The sequence below is a fragment of the Petromyzon marinus genome, chromosome 76 (assembly GCF_048934315.1).
Source record: "Petromyzon marinus isolate PM22_M1 ecotype Great Lakes invasive population chromosome 76, UKy_Petmar_22M1.pri1.0, whole genome shotgun sequence".
Lineage (NCBI taxonomy): Eukaryota > Metazoa > Chordata > Hyperoartia > Petromyzontiformes > Petromyzontidae > Petromyzon > Petromyzon marinus.
The window spans coordinates 1,975,075-2,000,106 of record NC_133742.1 but is presented as its reverse complement, the minus strand read 5'-3'; the positions used below and the strand labels follow the sequence as shown (position 1 = coordinate 2,000,106).

General features: G+C 51.6%; 1 protein-coding gene across 8 annotated transcripts in view; it reads right to left on the bottom strand.

Moving 5' to 3' along the window:
• Positions 1–4,945: 4,945 nt before the first annotated feature.
• Positions 4,946–25,032, bottom strand: part of LOC116957542 (uncharacterized) — a 305,854-nt gene continuing 285,767 nt past the window's right edge. The window contains exons 1-7 of one of the 8 annotated variants that reach the window (XM_076056488.1): positions 24,661–24,743; positions 22,912–23,125; positions 12,397–12,451; positions 10,583–10,767; positions 9,847–10,048; positions 7,581–7,776; positions 4,946–7,215 (exon numbers count right to left, since the gene is read on the bottom strand). In XM_076056488.1, the coding sequence (XP_075912603.1) occupies positions 7,101–7,215; positions 7,581–7,776; positions 9,847–10,048; positions 10,583–10,767; positions 12,397–12,436 (738 nt within the window). In that variant the 5' untranslated portion in view covers positions 12,437–12,451; positions 22,912–23,125; positions 24,661–24,743 and the 3' untranslated portion in view covers positions 4,946–7,100. Of the gene's footprint in view, positions 7,216–7,580; positions 7,777–9,846; positions 10,049–10,582; positions 10,768–12,396; positions 12,452–13,721; positions 13,848–13,898; positions 13,987–22,911; positions 23,351–24,453; positions 24,470–24,660; positions 24,744–25,032 lie in introns of those variants that run through there. The other 7 variants (XM_076056489.1, XM_076056493.1, XM_076056487.1 and 4 more) reach the window with 7 other exon arrangements.

Genomic DNA, 25,032 nt, shown 5'->3' with positions numbered 1-25,032 from the left:
AAGGGCTGGAGAAGAGATGGAGCTGATGGGTGAGTGAATGGGTGAGTGAGTGGCACGGGCTGGAGAACGAATGTCCCCCCGTGTCAAACGAGGACTCACTGTTTATCAACGGCTTCACTTGCCAAATCGAGCTAATGGAGTGGGTCTGTCTGTGGATTGAATTCTGTTTGTCGGGAACTTTGAACGCCGTTTTCCTCGTCCACGTGGCATTTTCTCTCGGAACGCCAATTCCCTCCAACATGCAGCCATTCAGTAATGACATTGGCCAAACTGCTTGATGCAAGATTCTCATTTTAAACAAATCATGGCACTAAGCGAGACATTCCAAGGGACGTTAAACTGCGCCACGACTCCTCGAGACCCGGGGCGTCAAGCACGCGGCCTGCGGGCTGGGGGCTGCACCCGCTACCACGACTCCCTTCGTCTGGTCCGCCACGTGCTCACATTTCATTGACTTATTCATATATGGGGGGAGGTGGGGGGGGGTGGGGGAGTGGGGGGGGGAGTGGGGGGGAGTGGGGGGGGGAGTGGGGGGGGGTGGGGGGGGGGAGTGGGGGGGAGCTGTCCCTGTGCCGATGACGTCACGGCCGCGATGTCATCGGCGTAGTATAATCAGTTGTGACGTCATCATCACCGTCATTAACAGTGTGCCATGATCGGTCCACTGCTGTATCAATTCCCCCTCCCACCCAAGCCAGCCTCACGGTCTTGGCGAGAAGTGACGACCCCACAGATTCCCATTCACATCCATAGATTATATTCGTACATGACGACGCACGTGACGTTATAATAAGTTGTGTAGACGCTGCAGCGTCATTCGCTGCGAGTGGCATCTCTGCAATGATTATACAGCACGCAGAAATCGCATGGTTTTTAGGGGGGGGGGCTAAATCCCAACTGTGTAGCAACTTGGATGAAGTAAAATGTGAGAAAAGAATCCTCCCCAGAAGAGTAAAACTCGATGATGAGCAGTAAACAAAAGTGAGGAGTGGAGGCACGAAGCCCTAAGGGGGGTCACACAAATCGTGAATTATTCTCAGGGGGAGTTGTCCCCGGCACAGGGCCACGATCGCAGCGCGTTCACAGACGCGGCTCTGCGTGCCGCGACGCTGCGGGAGACGTCGCAATAATAAATAAATAAATACACGGGCGAGGGCTGGCGCCAGATTTTGTTGTTTGAAGGCCACGCGCGCGACTCCGACTCGAGCGGTGGGACTTTCCCCGCGGTCCACGTGGAGCCTCGTGGGGGACCGCTTCACGCGTGGGGGTGGTGGGGGTGGCGGTGGTGGTGGTGGTGGGGGTGATGGTGGTAGTGGTGGGGGTGGTGGTCTGTGTGGTGGTGGTGGGGGTGGTGGTGGTGGTGGTAGTGGTGGGGGTGGTGGTCTGTGTGGAGTGGTGGTGGGGGTCTGTGTGGTGGTGGTGGGGGTGGTGGTGGGAGTGGTGGGGGTGGGGGTGGTGGTGGTGGTGGTCTGTGTGGAGTGGTGGTGGGGGTGGGGGTCTGTGTGGAGTGGTGGGGGTCTGTGTGGAGTGGTGGGGGTCTGTGTGGAGTGGTGGGGGTCTGTGTGGAGTGGTGGGGGTCTGTGTGGAGTGGTGGGGGTCTGTGTGGAGTGGTGGGGGTCTGTGTGGAGTGGCGGTGTTGGGGCTGTCTTGGGAGTCGAGGTGCGGCTCTCTGCTGCGCGCTCTGCGTGGGGTCTCCACCTCACCACGCGTGGACTCGCACGTGGAGAGGCATGGGACTCGCACAGAGACCCATAGAGTCACACGGAGATCTCTAGAAACCATCGACTCGTGCAGAGACCCATAGAGTCACGTGGGGGATCCATAGATTCGCGTGCACCCTTAGACTCCCACGTAGACCATCATAGATCCATGAACTGGGAGATCCATAGACTTCCGTGGACTCGCACAGAGACCCAGAGACCCTCGGAGAGCCACGGACTTGGGTGGAGCCACGGATTCACATTGAGAGCCAGACTCGCACTAAAGACCCGCATAGACCCGGAGACTCGCGCATAGACCCAGAGACTCGCACATAGACCCAGAGACCCGCACATAGACCCAGAGACTCGCGCATAGACCCAGAGACTCGCGCATAGACCCAGAGACTCGCACATAGACACAGAGGCTCGCGCATAGACCCAGAGACTCGCGCATAGACCCAGAGACTCGCACATAGACCCAGAGACTCGCACATAGACCCAGAGACTCGCACATAGACCCAGAGACTCGCACGTAGACCCAGAGACTCGCGCATAGACCCAGAGACTCGCGCATAGACCCAGAGACTCGCGCATAGACCCAGAGACTCGCGCATAGACCCAGAGACTCGCGCATAGACCCAGAGACTCGCACATAGACCCATAGAATCGCACATAGACCCAGAGACTCGCACAGAGACCCAGAGACTCGCGCATAGACCCAGAGACTCGCGCATAGACCCAGAGACTCGCACAGAGACCCAGAGACTTGCACACAGACCCAGAGACTCGCACATAGACCCAGAGACTCGCACATAGACCCAGAGACTCGCACATAGACCCAGAGACTCGCACATAGACCCAGAGACTCGCACAGAGACCCAGAGACTCGCGCATAGACCCAGAGACTCGCGCATAGACCCAGAGACTCGCACACAGACCCAGAGACTCGCACACAGACCCAGAGACTCGCACATAGACCCAGAGACTCGCACATAGACCCAGAGACTCGCGCATAGACCCAGAGACTCGCGCATAGACCCAGAGACTCGCGCACAGACCCAGAGACTCGCACAGAGACCCAGAGACTCGCACAGAGACTCGCGCATAGACCCAGAGACTCGCACATAGACCCAGAGACTCGCACATAGACCCAGAGACTCGCACAGAGACCCAGAGACTCGCGCATAGACCCAGAGACTCGCGCATAGACCCAGAGACTCGCACAGAGACCCAGAGACTCGCACACAGACCCAGAGACTCGCACACAGACCCAGAGACTCGCACATAGACCGAGAGACTCGCACATAGACCCAGAGACTCGCACATAGACCCAGAGACTCGCGCATAGACCCAGAGACTCGCACATAGACCCAGAGACTCGCGCATAGACCCAGAGACTCGCACATAGACCCAGAGACTCGCGCATAGACCCAGAGACTCGCGCATAGACCCAGAGACTCGCACAAAGACCCAGAGACTCGCGCATAGACCCAGAGACTCGCACATAGACCCAGAGACTCGCACATAGACCCAGAGACTCGCACATAGACCCAGAGACTCGCACATAGACCCAGAGACTAGCACAGAGACCCAGAGACTTGCACATAGACCCAGAGACTCGCACAGAGACCCAGAGACTCGCACAGAGTCCCAGAGACTCGCACATACACCCAGAGACTCGCGCATAGACCCATGAACTCGCACATAGACCCAGAGACTCGCACAGAGACCCAAAGACTCGCACATAGACGCAGAGACTCGCACAGAGACCCAGAGACTCGCACATAGACCCAGAGACTCGCACAGAGACCCAGAGACTCGCACATAGACCCAGAGACTCGCACATAGACGCAGAGACTCGCACAGAGACCCAGAGACTCGCGCATAGACCCAGAGACTCGCACATAGACCCAGAGGCTCGCACAGAGACCCAGAGACTCGCACAGAGACCCAGAGACTCGCGCATAGACCCAGAGACTCGCACAGAGACCCAGATACTCGCACATAGACCCAGAGACTCACGCATAGACCCAGAGGCTCGCACAGAGACCCAGAGACTCGCGCATAGACCCAGAGACTCGCACATAGACCCAGAGACTCACGCATAGACCCAGAGGCTCGCACAGAGACCCAGAGACTCGCACATAGACCCAGATACTCGCACATAGACCCAGAGACTCGCACAGAGACCCAGAGACTCGCACATAGACCCAGAGACTCATGCATAGACCCAGAGACTCGCATAGACCCAGAGACTCGCGCATAGACCCAGAGACTCGCACATAGACCCAGAGACTCGCACAGAGACTCGCACAAAGACACAGAGACTCGCACATACACCCAGCGACTCGCGCATAGACCCATGAACTCGCACAGAGACCCAGAGAGTCGCACATAGACCCAGAGACTCGCACAGAGACCCAGAGACTCGCACATAGACCCAGAGACTCGCACAAAGTCGCGCTGTGCGCGTCTCTCGGCGTGGCTCTGCGGGGCTGTGGCCACGCCGTCTCCCACCGGGGGGCGCTGTCGTCTTGCCGGCGACAAAGCGGCGACCTCGAGGACTCTCACCGAGCACCGTGAACTTGCATCGAGATCCAGAGCCTCGCAGTCCCGTAGCCAGCAGCACGCCCGGCCGCCTTTGTCTCCCCAGTGGCGACGTTTACACAACACACCAGCTACTCGTTTTAGGCTGAGTCTACCTAGGGGACAGGTTCATAGCACAATGCGCTCACCGGATTACACACAACACCTACAAGCGCATGTAATGATAGAGTTGTCAACGGTGTGTGCAGTCAGGAGTTGTCGGTCCTTTAAAGGGACATGGAATGTGGAATTCCCACCTCTGGCTGAGGGCGGCTCTGAGGGACGAGTTCCTCCCAGAGGTCGACAGAGACACAGAGACAGACAGAGAGACAGAGAGACAGAGACAGACAGAGAGACATACAGAGAGACAGACAGAGAGACAGACAGATAGACAGAGAGACAGACAGAGAGACAGACAGAGAGACAGACAGAGAGACAGACAGAGAGACAGATAGACAGAGAGACATACAGAGAGACAGACAGAGAGACAGACAGAGAGACAGATAGACAGAGAGACAGACAGAGAGACAGACAGAGAGACAGACAGAGAGAGACTTTTGTGAGGAGTGACGAGGTGAGGAGGGCGAGTGAGGAGTGACGAGGTGAGGAGGGTGAGGAGTGAGTGACGAGGTGGGATGAGGGGAGCTTGAGCCCTTGGACAGAGAACGCAACAAGTTTGTGTCTTTATTTACGTAATAAGTCTCAGGTACAATGCGAGTCTTGCATCACAAAGCACGACTCTAAGCACGTCTTGCCCACAGTGAATGTCACAACCAGAAGACTTGAGACCGGAGGAACCCGACGAGCTACGATCAGCACGGCCAGTCGGGGGCGCGACATCAACTCACAACGAACAACACGAACACAAGGGGCGCAGAATCAATACACAAAGACGAAACATTCGATGTTTAAACCATGACCCTTAATTTTTCTAAAACCAGTGTATGAATCTTTAATTTTATTTCATATCCTATTCTTTGGGTCTGTCGGTAAAGTCACGTAGATAGAAAAAATAAAAGTAAATAAAATAAAAACTACGACGTTTCGATCACAACACAAGCGATCGTCATCAATGGGAAAAAAATATACAGGGTGTTTCAAAAATATGGACCCAATTTCAAAGATATGATGTCAAATCGGGTCCATCGTTTAAAAACAACCTGTATGTCATAGCACCGAGCAAAGTTTCATGTCAGACGTTCCCATCCCCCCCCTCTGAAGCCTCTCACCCACCCACGCAGCCACTCACCCACTCATCCACCCACTCATCCACCCAGCCACTCACCCACTCATCCACCCACTCACCCATCCACTCACCCACTCACTCACCCATCCACTTACCCACCCACTCACCCATCCACTCATTAACCCAGCCACCCACTCACCCACTCACCCACCCACCCAGCCACCCATCCACTCACCCACCCACCCAAACACTCACCCACCCACCCAGCGACTCACCCACTCACCCATCCACTCACCCACTCACCCATCCACTTACCCACCCACTCACCCATCCACTCATTAACCCAGCCACCCACTCACCCACTGACCCATCCAGCCACTCACCCACCCACCCAGCCACTCACCCACTCACCCACCAGGGCCGTGCTATCCCATAGGCCAAAGGGTGCACTGTGCCTAGGTTCTACGATTTTTGTTTCAATAATTTCAAATGAAATCCGTTTATCTGGGGCACACTTCCGCACCCTCCCATCGAATGAGGGCACAGACTATATCAGCAGTAACGACATCTGTCCAGCGGCTGGACGAAGTAGCGACCTGTGAAGCGAGTGGAGTGACAGCGGTGGTCGTGACATGGGGCAGCAGCAGCAGCATCTGTAGAGAGTTATCACTCAAAGTGCCTACGAAACTGCAGTGCCGAGGGCCTAACAAGAACTTGAATCCGGCCCTGCTCTCAACAAATCCACACCACAGGCAGAGACCTCACTGAGTGCGACCCACCGGTAGGATGCCTGGAGAGAAAATGTTTACTGGGGATAAAAATTAATCTAAAAATCTACAAAGCGCTTAACAGAATGAGAACGCAGCAGCAGCATTGGCCGAGGAAACGTTGCCGCCCACAAAGTCGCTCAGCCAATGAGAGCGACGCACGGGTGTCAGCCAATCAGGCCCCACCCATCCCCCCTCGCGATTCTACCATTATCACGATTGGTAATTACGATTTGAATAAATTAAGAATCGATTTGTTTAGCCAGGTGAGAGAGAGAGATCTCGCGAGATCGGGGTAGAGTCTCAGTCTCCGTTTAACACGTTGGCCATCGTGACCAATGTCATCCAAAACACAGTTTTTTTGGATTACATCGCGTAAACATGTGTCGTTAAAGCCGCCACCAATCTTACTAACTGACTGTGTTGGGTGGTGGCAGGTTTAACGACACATTTACCATCACGCGTTAACTCTGCGTCTCACACACAGCGCTCGCGCGTTCACCATCACACGAACTCACGACCTCCTGTATACCAGGAGAGGTAGTTAACATCTCCTAGCCACAGTGGCGTCCATTATCAAGTGCACCCCAGATAGACTCGGGGCCTGGTGGAGCAATTTCAGGATTGGGGTCACGTGGTTTCGTTCACGGACACTCTGAGAAATCCAGGATAGAGAGGTGATGGAGTTGGAGACACGAGAGATATCCGCTAGAAAGTTACGGTTGTCAAGGCAAGAGGTGGCAAAGGCACGGTCTAAGGTTTCAAGTAAAACGTGGAACCCGGAGCACACGGGCAATTTGTGTGTGCGACCCGCTCCACGTGCCAACCAATCAGAAGGGGCATCGAGCTGCCTGACCATTACTAAACGGGCACGGTCTCCAATACTTGTTGTCGTTTCTCTTCGTGTCCGTTCATCAGCGGCTGCCCTTTCACGTCCCTACGCACGTCCCCAGGCACGTCTTTACAGCCGCCGTCACTGTGGAAATAAAAACAAACAGCAGGTTTACCAACCACGCGGTGCCTGCACACAGCAACGCGTGGACGCGTCTCGCCGGGAACGAGCAGAGGGCCTCAATGGCGCTCACGCTTTAATATCGGTTCGAGTCGGCAAGACCAAGGGGCTGAACCCAGGAGCTCGGTGCTGGCTCAGCGTCCCCGGCACGGCCGCTGTGAACCGCTCAGGAAGAGACCCAGCGGTGCGTGAACGTGAAACCTCGTCAGTGACACCGAGTGGGAGGCCACCGAGAGAGCTCAGCCCGGCTGCCCACGTCCACGCTCATTCATCAGGGGCTGGGCTGGGCGGTCCGGGTGCCTGGGATGGAGGGGGGGCGGGGGGGGCACCTGCGTGAGTGGGGGCAGGGCCATGAACACCGACGGTGATTCTTCTTCTTCTTCCAGACGAAGACGGAGACGATGATGATGACAATGACAGCTAGAGGCACCAGGACCCAGGCAGCCACCACCCCTCCCTTGTGCGAGGTCTCCTCTAGAGGGGTGAGGGTGACGTCACTCACACCCCCACCGTGTGACCGTGGGGCTGCAGAGACACGGAAACAGAGAGGGGGGGGGCTCAGCGTGACCCCCACTCGCACCCAGCACCACAGCCCCACCCAGCGACTCAACACGGCTTTACGTGCAGCAGTGAGAGACCACTCACTCAACACGGCTTCACGTGCAGCAGGGAGAGACCACTCACTCAACACGGCTTCACATGCAGCAGGGAGAGACCACTCACTCAACACGGCTTCACGTGCAGCAGGGAGAGACCACTCACTCAACATGGCTTCACGTGCAGCAGGGAGAGACCACTCACTCAACACGGCTTCATGTGCAGCAGGGATAGACCACTCAACACGGCTTCACGTGCAGCAGGGATAGACCACTCACTCAACACGACTTCACGTGCAGCAGGGAGAGACCACTCAACACGGCTTCACATGCAGCAGGGAGAGACCACTCAACACGGCTTCACATGCAGCAGGAAGAGACCACTCACTCAACACGGCTTCACGTGCAGCAGGGAGAGACCACTCAACACGGCTTCGCGTGCAGCAGGAAGAGACCACTCGCTCAACACGGCTTCACGTGCAGCAGGGAGAGACCACTCACTCAACACGGCTTCACTTGCAGCAGTGAGAGACCACTCACTCAACACGTCTTCATGTGCAGCAGGGAGAGACCACTCACTCAACACGGCTTCACGTGCAGCAGTGAGAGAACACTCACTCAACACGGCTTCACGTGCAGCAGGGAGAGACCACTCACTCAACACGGCTTCACATGGAGCAGCAGGGAGAGACCACTCACTCAACACGGCTTCACGTGCAGCAGGGAGAGACCACTCACTCAACACGGCTTCACATGCAGCAGGGATAGACCACTCAACACGGCTTCACGTGCAGCAGGGATAGACCACTCACTCAACACGGCTTCACGTGCAGCAGGGAGAGACCACTCAACACGGCTTCACATGCAGCAGGGAGAGACCACTCACTCAACACGGCTTCACATGCAGCAGGAAGAGAGCACTCACTCAACACGGCTTCACATGCAGCAGGGAGAGACCACTCACTCAACACGGCTTCACGTGCAGCAGGGAGAGACCACTCACTCAACACGGCTTCACGTGCAGCAGGGAGAGACCACTCACTCAACACGGCTTCACGTGCAGCAGGGAGAGACCACTCACTCAACACGGCTTCACGTGCAGCAGGGAGAGACCACTCAACACGGCTTCACATGCAGCAGGGAGAGACCACTCACTCAACACGGCTTCACGTGCAGCAGGGAGAGACCACTCACTCAACACGGCTTCACGTACTACACTCAAAGGCCCGATTCACGTGCATCACAGATTCCTGGCTGAGAATCACTCAACTCTACAAATGCCCACTCCAGCCCTGCACCACAGTTTTTCCATGACCCTTGACCTCCCGGCCTCAACCAGTTAGATCTCGTGCACCGTGCAACGCAAGTTCCCCCATAATCGCTTCATCCGTTTGAACAACGTCGTGACGAACGGTGCTCATTTTATTTTATATATTTTATTATGTGACAAATTATGAAACGAGAAACTAAATCAAAGTTGTAAAACGAACGTGCATTATCCATTAAATGAGTGCTTTGCCGATTGTTAAGGAGTACAAATTAAACGACATCCTCATCGTGTGTGCATTATTCACAACGTAACTGACAAAGTGCCGGTGCATGATGAGTGAACTCTGGTCGAGAACGCTTGAGCAGTCCTCGTCTTTATGCGTGCGAAAAGTCAAGCAAAGCAAATCACCAACAATGAATGTGAACAAGCTAATATGAGATAATCATACTCTTTGGTTCTATTCGGTAAAGTCACGTAGGTAAAAAAATTAAAACAACAAAAATCACGACGTTTCGGCCACAAAACGTCGTGATTTTTGTTGTTTTATTTTTTTACCTACGTGACTTTACCGAATAGAACCAAAGAGTATGGATCCTTGCAGTCACGAAAGCTTTAAATCTGGAAATGATAATCATGTTGCCAAAGTCAACTTGTTATCTAGTTGTGAAGAGTTTCATAGCGACATTGATGGCTGCATCAGCTACAGCGCCACGCTCGGCTCTTGTTCACCTGCAGGCGTCACGTTCAGCAGCACCTCCCCTTGCACCTCGGTGTTCTCCGCGTTACATCGACGACAGTCGATGCAGCACAGAACCACGGGGCCGAGGTTCTTGGGGAAGTTGGGGATGCCGATGGAGCAGTTTCCCATCAGCACGTCTCCCACAGACTTCACGATACTCAAGTCCTCTTTTTCAAACCCCGATTGATAGATCTGCAATGACACAAACCACAATGTGGAAGGTCAACCACAACGGCACACGATGCCCACGGTCACATCGTCCTGAATGCCCCTGGGCTCGTTGAATGTCGCTGGCTAAGCAGGCTTGATGAGCTCGGTTACCACCTAGATGGGAGACCTCCTGGGGACACCAAGCGCTGTAGGCTTTGGCTGCAAGGCGACAAGGGGATGGCAAAATATCAACGTTGAGTTTGCGTAGAGTGGTAAGAGTGGGTCTACCTGTGGACTTGAATCTGTGTAGAGTATTGCGTGTAATCCCCCTCGTGTTAAACACGAGTTGCATCACGTGCTCTGGTTTCCCTCCACATGAAGCCAAACTCTCATTAATGTACCGTCATTGGGTTAAGATCTCAGAGCAGTGCCTTCTTGAAATGGAGTTGTGAGACTAATTGTACATTTCTGGATAATTAAAGGGCACCACATAACTTTGTTATTATCTGTTAGTGTCGACGTAGACATCAAGTACAGAGATAATTATTAACGGTTGACATGAAATGCGGCCGTCACCTTCTTCATCTCTCTTCTGGTCACGTTCTCTGCGTAGCGTCTGGGCATCGTGAAATACTGGAGGACGATGTGGCTCAGGCTGGACGTCGGTGGGGAGTAGGAGCAGGGAATAGTCACGTTCTCTCCCTCCCTCACAGACAAACTCTGCGGAAGAGTGATCTGGAGCATCGCAGCCGATGCCGCATCTACAGGGAGACCGATCACACTCGTTACAGATACAGGGAATATCCCTCAGTTTATAATACAGGTTGTTTGGGTTAGAGCGCGTAAATATATGTGTCATTAAACTTGATACCACCCGACACAGCCAACTAGTAAGGGTTGTCACGTCAACAGAACGTGCCAATTCGTCACTAGTACAGCACACCGGTGTGATGGAGAGCCAAGCCACAACATTTACAATCTGAGTACGACGTTTCGCCAGTAATTACAACAGGCATCATCAGGCGACAGCCAGATTTGTGGAGATATCCTCCTGTTTCTTTCCTTAAATAGAGGGGTAGATGAGATGACATCACTTGTGGGCAACTTCTTGCGTGAAGTGTGGGGGGGTGAATTAATGAATGTTTATAAATGACTATGGGTATCCATTGCCAGGTGGGTTATTTGCATGGTTCAGTTTACGAAATTTCTCCTTAAATGAAAGTGATAAATTATGAACTCTTTTCCATTTGGAAAATCTAATTTCCACGTGAAGGAAATTTCACCGGGGCCCGCACAGTGACGTCATCAAACAAAAAGGACCTGGGAAGCTGCATCACCCATCGGCGACAGCGTCACGCTACCTCCACAGTGCACAACAGCAACGTCTACACATCACCTTTACAAAGGGCTGATTATATATGCTTTAATTATTCTTCAATCGTGTTTAATCTGTATGTTTTTTCGTATTATTTAAGTGATATAGGTGATGCATATGTTTTAGTTTCGGAGTATATTTGGAATTAACGTCCGAAACACATCCATCATTGTTAGTATTAAATTGCAGTCAAGGGAAAAGCCATTCCGATTACTGAAATGTCGTTTAATCTACAGAGACAGCGCTTACACTCGTTACGCCACTCTGCAAAGGTTCGTCCAGTGGTAACAGGGATCTTGAAAACGCCGTTAAACACAGGGGTGCTACACCGTCTACATTTGTAATTGTGGAGAATAGATCAATAAAACTACGACCTCAATGGAAGCTACGACACGGTGAGCTCCGCGTAGCATCAGCTGTCGGAGAGGAACTCCGCTCACCTGGTGAGTGAGCGCAGTGAAACGTCTCCCCCTCGACCAAATCTTAGGGCTGCCTCCCCCCCACCGTCAGTGCCCAGACTCAGAGCGGCCGCTCGCGAGCCGAGTCTCAGCGGAGCACGTGGCCCGGGAGCCACTGGCACGGCCAGGGCGGTGTCACAGGGGTCACATGACCCGTGACCTCATCGTGATGGTGGTTTATTAAAAACTAAAAAACTATTCTAATTAGCAGGTAAGGCCCACTGAGCTATGTAGCTCTTTTTTTACAAAAGTGACCTGCCCTCCAATGACCGCTCAACGAAGTGGCTTGTGTCGTGCTGAAATTTACAGCAGCAAAATAATCGGAATGCACGTTGATTATAAATGTGTAGGATAAAACCAGAGGACCCGGAGACAAATCCACGTGACCACAGGCAGAGAGACACGCAAACTCCAAATATACAGCAGGCGTCAGGGTTGGAATCGAACCCACAACCTCCTGCGTTCCAGGCGAGGGAGGTAACGGTGAACTCTCACCTGGCTAACGAAAGGGCATCGTCCAATGTGTGCTGGGTGAGTGGCTCTGGGTGTGAACTCACCCAGAAGGGAGATGAACAGTGGGATGATGACCAGCTTCATGGTCGGCTCTGTCTGCTGATGATCACAAACGAGAATGAGTCATTAGTCCATCTCACGGCCTCACTCCAATGGCTCACGCTCCCTCACATTCACATCACTCCGCTTCTACATCTTTCCATTTGTGACGTCAGCGATGAGATTCATCTTTTGGATTTAGTTATTCCAACTTTAATAACATAAAACACGCGCTTCATTTGAACACGCTGCATGGACACTGGCTCCTAAGTGAAATAAAACGATGTTCTAGGAATTTCGGCCCCAACACAAGCGGCCTTCATCAGGTGAAGGGACGAGACTGTCTAGAGGACAGCGTTTTTTGTTATTTTATTTGCACCTTCGTGACTTTACCCAATAGAACCAAAGAGTATGGATCCTAGCAGTCACGAAAGCTTTAAATCTAGAGATGTTCTAGGAATGCCAAGGCACAGTCATCCTGTACGGCAATCACATCCCTAGCCCTGCTGCTTGTTCAGTCTGAACTGTCTGAATGGAACAAGCAGTGGAATCTCGCAGACGCGGCTATGCATCTGGTTCAGTTGTGGTTGTCGCCGTGTAGGGAGGGGGGCTACGACCCTTGAAAGCGAGGAACTCCACCAAACTCACGGACAAAGTAGCAGACTGTGAAACCGAGAAGTCCGTGGTGATGGAGCAGGCAGTGTTGTGATGATGAGTAGTGGTGTAGCGAGCTTCACACGCTGTAGGCTTTCACGACCAATATCCATTATACAGGTTCGTTGTGTTAGAGCGAGTGTGCCGTCAAACCCCCCCCACCACCTGACACAGCCAATTAGTAAGGTTCGTCACGTAAACAGAACGTGGCCAATTCATTACTAGAGCAGCACACCGGTGTGTTGGGGAGCAAAGCCACAACATTTACATCGGAGTACGACGTTTCGCCTGTAGTTACAATTAGCTTCAGCGGGCGACAGCTGCTGATGGCATCACTTGTGAGAGCTTCTTGCACGCAGTGAGGGGTGGGTATTCATGAATGCACCAAACTCCGGGACAAAGCAACCGACTGGGAGACCGGGGAGCCGGAGACAATCCTCGGTCGAGGCGCTTCAGCGCTACGCCCTTTTGTAATAACGCGGCGCGCTCTGCATTTAGACCTCCTGCCGACGTACGCGGGGCAATGATCGTAATGACGTCAGTCGGCACCGCCACGCACGCCTACCTAGCCTGGCACCGCGACCCAATGGCGGAGCGATAGACACACAGGTAGACACGGTGGAACAAACAGCCACTGCCTCACACCAGACACACAGAGACAACGTCACACACTCACAATGGTAAAGACACGAGGAGTCGATGAACCAAATGGAACCCCGAGAATTGCGATGGGGACCCAGGGACCCAGGGACACAGGGACACAGGGACCCAGGGACTCAGGGACCCAGGGACTCAGGGACCCAGGGACCCAGGGACGCAGTCTCCGTGAGCAGGGCGAGAGAGACGACCTCACCTCCTCTCAGCTGTGATGCTGCTGTTGCTAGGAGCAGGGATGCGACGACTCTGACCTAAAGCTTTAAAGGGACGTGACAGTGACGTCACTAGGCTAGCGGAGGCAGGAGGGGCGCGGGGGAGGGGAGGGGCGCGGGGGAGGGGAGGGGCGCGGGGGAGGGGAGGGGCGCGGGGGAGGGGAGGGGCGCGGGGGAGGGGAGGGGCGCGGGGGAGGGGAGTGTCCAATCAGAGTCGCCTGCTGCTGCTGCTGTCGCCGCGTGACCGGTGTAGAGGCGGGCACATTCTCGTTTGGGCTGCACTGTAAACTGTTGTTGTGTTGTGTGTGAGGGTTGTGTGTGTGTGGGTTGTGTGTGTGAGGGTTGTGTGTGTGGGTTGTGTGTGAGGGTTTGTGTGTGTGAGGGTTGTGTGTGAGGGTTGTGTGTGAGGGTTTGTGTGTGTGAGGGTTGTGTGTGAGGGTTGTGTGTGTGTTGTGTGTGAGGGTTGTGTGTGTGTGTGAGGGTTGTGTGTGTGTGTGAGGGTTGTGTGTGTGTGGGTTGTGTGTGTGAGGGTTGTGTGTGTGGGTTGTGTGTGAGGGTTTGTGTGTGTGAGGGTTGTGTGTGAGGGTTTGTGTGTGTGAGGGTTGTGTGTGAGGGTTGTGTGTGTGTTGTGTGTGAGGGTTGTGTGTGTGTGTGAGGGTTGTGTGTGTGTGTGAGGGTTGTGTGTGTGTTGTGTGTGAGGGTTGTGTGTGTGTGTGAGGGTTGTGTGTGTGTGTGAGGGTTGTGTGTGAGGGTTGTGTGTGAGGGTTGTGTGTGAGGGTTGTGTGTGAGGGTTGTGTGTGTGTGTTGTGTGTGAGGGTTGTGTGTGTGTGAGGGTTGTGTGTGTGTGAGGGTTGTGTGTGAGGGTTGTGTGTGTGTGAGGGTTGTGTGTGTGAGGGTTGTGTGTGTGAGGGTTGTGTGTGAGGGTTGTGTGTGAGGGTTGTGTGTGTGAGGGTTGTGTGTGAGGGTTGTGTGTGAGGGTTGTGTGTGTGTGTTGTGTGTGAGGGTTGTGTGTGTGTGAGGGTTGTGTGTGTGTGAGGGTTGTGTGTGAGGGTTGTGTGTGTGTGAGTGTTGTGTGTGAGGGTTGTGTGAGTGTGTGAGGGTTGTGTGAGTGTTGTGTGTGAGGGTTGTGTGTGTGAGTGTTGTGTGTGTGAGTGTTGTGTGTGTGTTGTGTGTGAGTGTTGTGTGTGAGTGTTGTGTGTGTGTGAGAGGGTTGTGTGAGTGTTGTGTGTGTGAGTGTTGTGTGTGTGAGTGTTGTGTGTGTGTTGTGTGTGAGTGTTGTGTGTGAGTGTTGTGTGTGTGTGAGAGGGTTGTGTGAGTGTTGTGTGTGTGAGGGTTGTGTGTGAGTGTTGTGTGTGTGTGAGAGTTGTGTGTGTGTGAGGGTTGTGTGTGTGTTGTGTGTGAGCACCACTATCGCCTCAACTCCGCTCAGGCGACATCCATTGAGTCCGTACGCATGGAGTGGGGAGGGGTTAACACAAATGTGTACCGCTTGTGTATGGGGATAATAATATTGATATATTGATATTCGATCATTTTCGATAATTTGTCTACACTGGCCTTCAAACGAGTTGCATAGTCCGGCGGTAGACTGTTTGCTTAAACACAGCGTGTGATAGACACACAGACACACACAGTGATAGACCCACAGAGTGATACAGAGACACACAGAGTGATAGACACACTGAGACACACAGAATGAGATACACACAGAGACACAGAGTGATAGCCACACATAGACACACAGTGATATACATAGACACAGTGATATACACAGACACACACAGTGATACAGAGACACACAGAGTGATAGACACACAGACACACACAGAGTGATAGACACACAGTGTGATATACACACAGAGACACACAGAGTGATACACACACAGACACACACACACAGACACACAGAGTGATGCACACAGACATACACAGAGTGATAGACACAGAGACACAGAGTGTGACACACAGTGATACACAGATACACGTAGACCACGAGTGTAACAGTCACAGGCTGAGACTCTCACACAGAGAGACGCCTCGACACGAGGAGTCGATGAACCAAATGGAACCCCGAGAATTGCGATGGGTACCCAGGGACCCAGGGACGCAGTCTCCGTGAGCAGGGCGAGAGAGACGACCTCACCCCCTCTCAGCTGTGATGCTGCTGCTGGGGGGAGCAGCAGGAGGAGCTGATAAAAGCAGCAGCGACCACTGTTTGTATAGCCCCAGCAGTCCGGTTACAGCACCTGTACCCCACCCCTACACCCCCTACACCACCTGCACCCCACCCCTACACCCCCTACACCACCTGTACCCCACCCCCTACACCACCTGTACCCCACCCCCTACACCACCTGAACTCCACCCCCTACACCGCCTGCACCCCACCGCCCGACTTAAGAGCCGCATGGCTCACAGCGCTATCTAACCTATATAATTAATTGTTTGTCTGTCTGTCTACGCTCGCTTGCGGGGGATTTGGCTCTCGGACCGCGGGGTTAGCGTGGAAATTTTTTTGCCGGGCGGCGCGCCCCGGGCCCCCCGCTCGGCATAGGCTATTCCGTTTTGCCGTCCGTCACCTTTAAAGTGGTGTAATTAACGTTTTAGTGAGATGCATTTTATTTATTTATTTACTTTTGCCGACCGCCTCGCTGCTGCGCATGCGCGAAACGCCGTTGCTCCTGGCAACGCACAGCCGCGAGTTGTTGCCCCTGGCAACGCACAGACGCGAGTTGTTGCCCCTGGCAACGCACAGACGCCGTCGCCGCCGCAGGGGGGACGCCATTGCTCATTCAAAATGCAAAAATGTACACGCGACGCTGAGGTAAATTCATCAAAGTGTCACGTCCTCTTCTCTCCTCCTCCACCCCAATGTGTGCACTAACTATTATAGGCTCGGTACATACTACAATTATAGCGATTAAATAGGATTATTGTAGCGCGGGGGGGGGGGGGGGTAGCGGCCCGGGCGCCAGCCTCGGCCGGCCGGGCAATCTAGGCGAGGCCGGAGGCTTTGCACGGGACTAGGCCTCGTCACGGCAAATCTGTCAGGTGAGTACTTTGTGCTATAGAGTCGATATATACTGCTACTAGCGGGGAAATATATATTTAAAAACGTCTGAAAACTTAAAATCATAGCATACAAATGAAAAGATAACTCATTAATTTAAAATAAAATCCCCGATCGCGCCAAGAATCGATTCCTTTAATCGCGCAAACGAATCGAAGGTTGTAGATTCCTCTAGAATCGGCCAATTCCCGTTTTTTAATATACAGTAAGTTAAATTGTGATTTAAAGCTTTTGTGACTGCAGGGATTAATATTCTTGGTTCTTTCGGTAAAGTCACCACGTAGAAGGGAACCAATAAAATAATAAAAATATAAAGCAATATATTTGTATTATTTTATTGTTTCCCTTCTACGTGGTGACTTTACCGAAAGAACCAAGAATATTCAGTAAGTTGGTTGCATGTCGGCAAGTATGCTAAACATTTCGAACATACACACACATTTCCCTTTCATATGTAAGATAGAGTCAGCATGTACTACTGTAGCAGGTACCACCACAGTCGTATGCACTGCTGTAATGGCAGGTACCATCCATCACAGTCAGTATGCACTGCTGTAATCATAGCAGGATTCCACCACAGTCAGCATGCAATGCTGTAATCATAGCAGGTACCACCACAGTCGTATGCACTGCTGTAATGGCAGGTACCACCACAGCAGTATGGACTGCTGTAATCATAGCAGGATACCACCATAGCATGCAATGCTGTAGTGATAGCAGGATACCACCACAGTCAGTATGCACTGCTGTTATAGCAGGTACCACCACAGTCAGTATGCACTGCTGTTATAGCAGGTACCACCACAGTCGGTATGCACTGCTGTAATCATAGCAGGTACCACCACAGTATGCACTGCTGTAATCATAGCAGGTACCACCACAGTATGCACTGCTGTAATCATAGCAGGTACCACCACAGTATGCACTGCTGTAATCATAGCAGGTACCACCAGTCAGTATGCAATGCTGTAATCATAGCATGTACGACCACAGTCAGTATGCACTCCTGTAATCATAGCAGGTACCACCACAGTCAGTATGCACAGCTGTAATAACAGGTTCCACCACAGCAGTATGCAATACTGTAGTGAAAGCAGGTACCACCACAATATGTACTGCTGTAATCATAGCAGGTACCACCACTGTCAGTATGCACTGCTGTAGTGATAGCAGGTACCACCTCTGTCGGTATGGACTGCTGTAATCATAGCAGCAACTATCACAGTCAGTATGCACTGCTGTAATCATAGCAGGTACCACCACAGTCAGTATGCACTGCTGTAGTGATAGCAGGTTCCACCACAGTCGGTATGCACTGCTGTCATCATAGCAGGTACCACAATAGCAGTTTGCACTGCTGTAGTGATAGCAGGTACACCTCAGTCGGTATGCACTGATGTAGTGATAGGAGATACTGCTATCGAGTTGGTAGATACAACTATATAGAGTTAGAAGATACTAAACGTCAGTATATACCACTACAGTCAGTCAATACTGCTACAGTCAGTCAATACTGCTACAGTCAGTATATACCACTATACAGTCAGTACATACTACTACGGTGAGTAGCTACTGGAGTCAGTAGATACTACTATAGAGTGAGTAGATACTGTTGTAGAGTTAGTAGTTACTACTGTAGTAGAGTAAACGATACGCATAGGAATTGGCCACATACAGTACATACAGACATACAAGGAGAGTGGGTCACATGAGGTCGAACAGGTGGTCGAGTCACGGGTGGCATAAACAACCCGAAGTAATTAAGGGAGTCGTGGCACGAGGGCTGTGATTGGTCGAGAGGCTGTTAGCGTTAAGTGGCGGCATCTCGAAGTCTGACCGTTGGACAGGTGCGAGCTGGCGGGAAAATGCCAGCGAGCCACGTGGCAATTAATTGAGGCTAATTGGAAAGGGGATAAAACGCTAGGTGATTTGAACGGAGGGGGAGTTGTTGCTGGGCAGTTGTTGGCGAGAGGTGGAGAGATACGAAGAGAACAGCTGGCAATGTTAGGGAAGAATAGATAGAGAGCCGAACCCCAAAGACAGTAAATAGCGATAGGGAGAGTTAGCGTTAGCGGAGATAGATAGAGTCACTGTGTGTGAATAGACAGGCAAGTCACTGTGTGTGCGGAGATAGATAGAGTCACTGTGTGTGCGGAGATAGATAGAGTCACTGTGTGTGAATAGATAGAGTCACTGCGTGTGAATAGACAGACAGGTCACTGCGTGTGCGGAGATAGAGGAAGTCACTGCGTGTGAAGAGATAGCGGCGACACTGTGTGCGAGGAGATAGAGGAAGAACCACTGTGTGTGGAAGAGGATGCACGGACGATGCTGAGGTGAAGCGGAGTGTCCGAGTTGGGGAAGAGGAGAATCACCGTGTGTACGGAGCGATGGAATAAAAGTGACGGTGGAAGACGGTTGTCGTCCGAGTGAATTCACGGCGCTACACTACTATAGTCAGTAGATACTACTATAGAGTGAGTAGATACTGTTGCAGAGTTAGTAGTTACTACTATAGTCAGTAGATACTACTATACAGTTAGTCGTTACTACTTTAGATTCGGTAGATACTACTGTAGGCCCAGTAAATACTACTACTACAGTAGTTACTGCTACAATCAGCAAATGCTACTACACAGTCAGTAGCTACTACTGGCTCAGTAGATACTACTGTAAAGTCAGTAGATACAACTACAGAGTCAACAGATACTACTTACTCTGTTGTATGTAGGGTGTGTAGATATAGATACCTACGCGGGGGTAAATCTATTTTTTGGGGGGTGTCCACAATTTTCGGAAACCTTTTACATCAACTATTTACCCCACACTTTCTATTAGTTTTTGGGCTTTTGCAAGCCTCATAAAATGTTGTTGGTGGTGAAATGGACAAACAGCCCACCGGGCTTTCACAATATCTTAGTATCTGTGTATGTATATGTACGGTTTTTAAGAGTAGTTCTTAAATATTTTTTTGAGCCGGGCAACGTCGGGTACTTACCGCTGGTATCTAATAAATGAAACTTGAAACCGCCTACACCACCACCAGCACCCCGCCTACCACCACCAGCACCCCGCCTACCACCACCAGCACCCCGCCTACCACCACCAGCACCCCGCCTACCACCACCAGCACCCCGCCTACCAGCACCCTGCCTACCACCACCAGCACCCCGCCTACCACCACCAGCACCCCGCCTACCACCACCAATACAACATCGCTGGCGCCGTGGCTGCCGTGTGTCCGTGGCTGCCGTGTGTCCGTGGCTTTGACGTCTCCCCTTCCGCCTGTTCTGCTTCGAGGCAGTGAGCTTTTGTTCGTGACAAAACTCGTTTGTTAAAATAAATAAATAAAATACTTCGTTCAAATGTTTTCATACCTGACAATAACTGCTTCGCCCTTTGTGGCAGATAGGCTAAGCAAGGACGTCTAGTGGAGTGAAGTTGTATCATCGTAAACTAGATACATCCATACGTAGATTCACCTTAATTACCAGAAGACAATCACACTTCCATCTGAATGGGTGCTTGCATGAAACGTCCTTTAGACATCCAGCCAGAGGCGTGATGCGGTACATTTAACTGAAAACCAAATACAATCTACAAATGTGCACATCGCTGTTTAATTAGTACTGTATAAGTATACATTGTTAGAGAAGTATGTACATTGTGTATCGATTTTGCAACTCGTTTCTGTGCTTCAGTTACCCTCTGTAAATGTTTTGAATTCAGAGGTTGTATATTTGTTTCATGAGACTGAGGAATGTTTAGCTTTGTGTTCATAAACATGACTGCAGTACATGATGAAAGGGGTGTCTTGTCGTGAGCGGTATTCGGAGTACAGGTTTTCGATTTTCAATGGTGAGTTGGACATTTAACTTGGGTTCTAAAGACATCGCTGTTGAGACAAGGCGCCTCTCACAACGTCGTGGGAGGAGGCGGTTCTCTTGGTCCCGATGGCAACCCGCGTTGACCGGCGTGGTGAAGTATGGTCAAACACCCCCCACCACCTGTGTATGTGTGTGTGTGTGAAATGTGTGTAGTGTGTGTACTGTATGAAATGTGTGTAGTGTGTGTGTGTGTGTACTGTGCATGTGTGTAGTGTGTGTACTGTGTGTGTGTACTTTGTGTGAGTAGTGTGTGAAATGTGTAGTATGTGTACTGTGTGTGAAATGTGTGTAGTGTGTGCACTGTATGTGTATGTGTACTTTGTGTGAGTAGTGTGTGTGTACTGTGTGAAATATGTGTGGTGTGTGTACTGTGTGAAATATGTGTGTAGTGTGTGTACTGTGTGTGAGTAGTGTGTGTGTGTACTGTGTGTGAAATGTGTGGTGTGTGTACTTTGTGTGAAATGTGTGTAGTGTGTGTACTGTGTGAAATGTGTGTAGTGTGTGTACTGTGTGGAATGTGTGTAGTGTGTGTACTGTGTGTGTGTACTTTGTGTGAGTAGTGTGTGAGTGTACTGTGTGTGTGTGTACTGTGTATGAGTGGTGTGTGAGTGCTGTGTGCGTGTTGTGTTACGTGAGTTGTGTGTGTTTTGTCTGTGTGGTGAAGGGTGTGTGTTGTGAGTGCGTGTTGTGTGTGTGTGGTGAAGGGTGTGTGTCTTGTGTGAGTGTTGTGTGAGTGTTGTGTGTGAGTGTTGTGTGTGAGTGTTGTGTGTGAGTGTTGTGTGTGTGGTGAAGGGTGTGTGTGTTTTGTGTGAGTGTTGTGTGTGTGTGGTGAAGGGTGTGTGTTTTGTGTGAGTGCTGTGTGTATGAGTGCTGTGTGTTGTGTGTGAGTGTTATGTGTCTGTGTGTTGTGTGTGCGAGTGTTGTGTGAGTGCTATGTGAATGTTGTGTGTGAGTGTTGTATGTGTGTGAGAGTGCTATGTGTGTGTGAGGGTTGTGTGTGTGTGTTATGTTAGTGTGTGTGAGTGATATACACACAGACATACAGAGTGATACACACACAGACACACAGAGTGATACACACAGACACACATAGAGTGATAGACACACAGAGATACACACAGACACATACAGAGTGATACACACACAGAGTGATACAGACACACAGAGTGATAGACACACAGACACACACAGTGATACACACAGACACATACAGAGTGATATACACAGACACACACAGTGATACACACAGACACATACAGAGTGATATACACAGACACACACAGATAGACACAGACAGATACACACAGACACATACAGAGTGATAGACACACACACAGACACAGAGTGATAGAGTGATAGACACACAGAGACACAGTAATAGAGACACAGAGTGATATACACACAGAGACACCGAGTGATATACACACAGAGACACACAGAGTGATATACACACAGAGACACACAGAGTGATATACACACAGACACAGAGTGATACACACAGAGTGATACACACAGACACAGAGTGATACAGAGAGACACAGAGTGATAGACACAAACAGACACACAGAGTGATACACACAGAGACACACACAGACAGAGTGATAGACACACAGACACACACAGTGATACAAACAGAGACACAGAGTGATACACACAGACACACAGAGTGATATACACACACAGACACACAGAGTGATAGACAGAGACACAGTGATATACACACAGAGACACACAGAGTGATACACACACAGAGACACACAGAGTGATAGACACACAGAGACACACAGAGTGATATACACACAGACACACAGAGTGATATATACACAGGATGATAAACACAGAGACACACACAGAGTGATATACACACAGACACGTAGACCACGAGTGTAACAGTCACAGGCTGAGACTCTCACACAGAGAGACTCCTCGACACGAGGAGTCGATGAACAAAATGGAACCCCGAGATTTGCGATGGGAACCCAGGGACCCAGGGACCCAGGCACGCAGTCTCCGTGAGCAGGGCGAGAGAGACGACCTCACCTCCTCTCAGCTGTGATGCTGCTGCTGGGGGGAGCAGCAGGAGGAGCAGGGACGTGGGATCGCCTCCAGTACCCGACGATAGCAGCAGCAACAACAACACCAACAAGACGACTCTGACCGGACACTTGTCAAGAAGACGATGGCGCTGTGTGGCGATCTCACAGCCTCACTTTGGAATTTCCTGGTGGCGCTGCTGCTGCTGTTGCTTGCCTCTCTGCGTGTTTGAGCAGGCGGGGGTGGTGGGGGAGGGACAAACTCGTTTTGGCTGCGCTGTGAACTGCCCAGCGTCAAAATACGACTTGTGATGGCGTTGACAGTGGACATGGGCGTGTTTGTGTTGTGAGTGCTTTAGCGGTGTGAATACTTTGCAGTGTAGGAGTTGGTACAATCCTCACCACCACCCTCACCAATCTCATCACCACCACCCTCACTGTCATCACCACCACCCTCACCACCCTCACTGTCATCACCACCCTCACTCTCATCACCACCACCCTCACCACCACCACCCTCACCACCCTCACTGTCACCACCACCCTCACCACCACCACCCTCACCACCACCACCCTCACCACCCTCACTGTCATCACCACCCTCACTGTCATCACCACCCTCACCACCACCACCCTCACCACCACCACCCTCACCACCACCACCCTCATCACCACCACCCTCACCACCACCACCCTCACCACCCTCACTGTCACCACCCTCACCGTCACCACCACCACCACCCTCACCATGCAAAGACGCCGCCTTCGTTGGTGGTAATTACACATCTTATGATGCTGTGGCTTGCAAAGTTTGGTCGTTACGTGCTACGTATATCGTTCACTATGAAATCGTAAATCACAGTTCCTGTGATCACTGCTGCATTGTTTTTATCGATTTATTTTGGTGATTTCGAAAAGGTTCTGGTTTAGCCATATTTATTTGTTGTAGTACACAGAGTCAGACTGATGACTGTAATCTAAATCGGCTTATGGTTGCTATTGTTTGACTTCCATCCCACTGGGATGTTTGCACCCAGCGTTGATACGCGGTGCTTTTCCTGCAAGACTTTGCTGGGTTTTCCCCTGGATGTTTCTGTTTGCGCGTCGTCACTTTAAGATGTTTTCTCGTTTATGTTTTTGTTTGTTGTGGTTGCACCCGATTCAAGAGCCGAATGACTCACAGGGCTGTACCAAATACATGAACTGAACTGAAACTGAACTGAACCACCCCCCTCACACACCCTCACTCTCATCACCCCGACCCACACACCACCCCCACCCCCCACACACCACTACCACCGCCCACACACCACTACCACCGCCCACACACCACCACCACACCCCCACCCACACACCTCCACCACACACACCCCCACCACCACCCACACACACCACCACTCCCACCACACCCCCACCACCCACACACCACTCCCACCACACACCACCACCCACACACCCATACCCACACACCCCCACCACCACCCACATACCACCACCCACACACCCCTACCCACACACCCCCACCCACACACCACCACCCACACACCACCTGGCTGTGAGTGAATTCTCCAGCGCATTGAGAAACCCGCGGAAGTTCCACTCGGCCTTCAGCACTTGCCCCTACAGTCTGTTAAGGCTATACGGGGGATCTTTGTGAGTGTGTGTGGGGCTCAACCCGGCCTCGTGTCGACCCCAGCGCTGCACCGCGACACCTCTGGTGTTGGAGTCGTCCACGGCGCGGTTGTGTTTGTCCTACCTTGTTACACCTTGTTACAGCCCGTATGGGCCTGTAAACTCAATTTCTCTGTTCCGAGAAGTGACGTCATCACCTGCCAATGTACGGACTCATTTTCCAGTAAACACGTCCGTTCCGGATGACGTCACTCTAGTGGACACCACCCACGTCGTGACGTCATGTCACTCGTCAAAGCCAAATGTAACGGAAACCGACGTTAGAAGGAACCTAAAATGGAGCGAGCGGGCACAGGGATAAAAGTTGTAACGAGATGTAACCTTGGAAACCGTTCGTTTTGTACAACTAATAAATAAGCAGTTTTGATTTAAGACATGTCAAACACTCTGTTGTTGTTGTAACCCACTTCCCAATGTGGTATCGACTGCAAACATG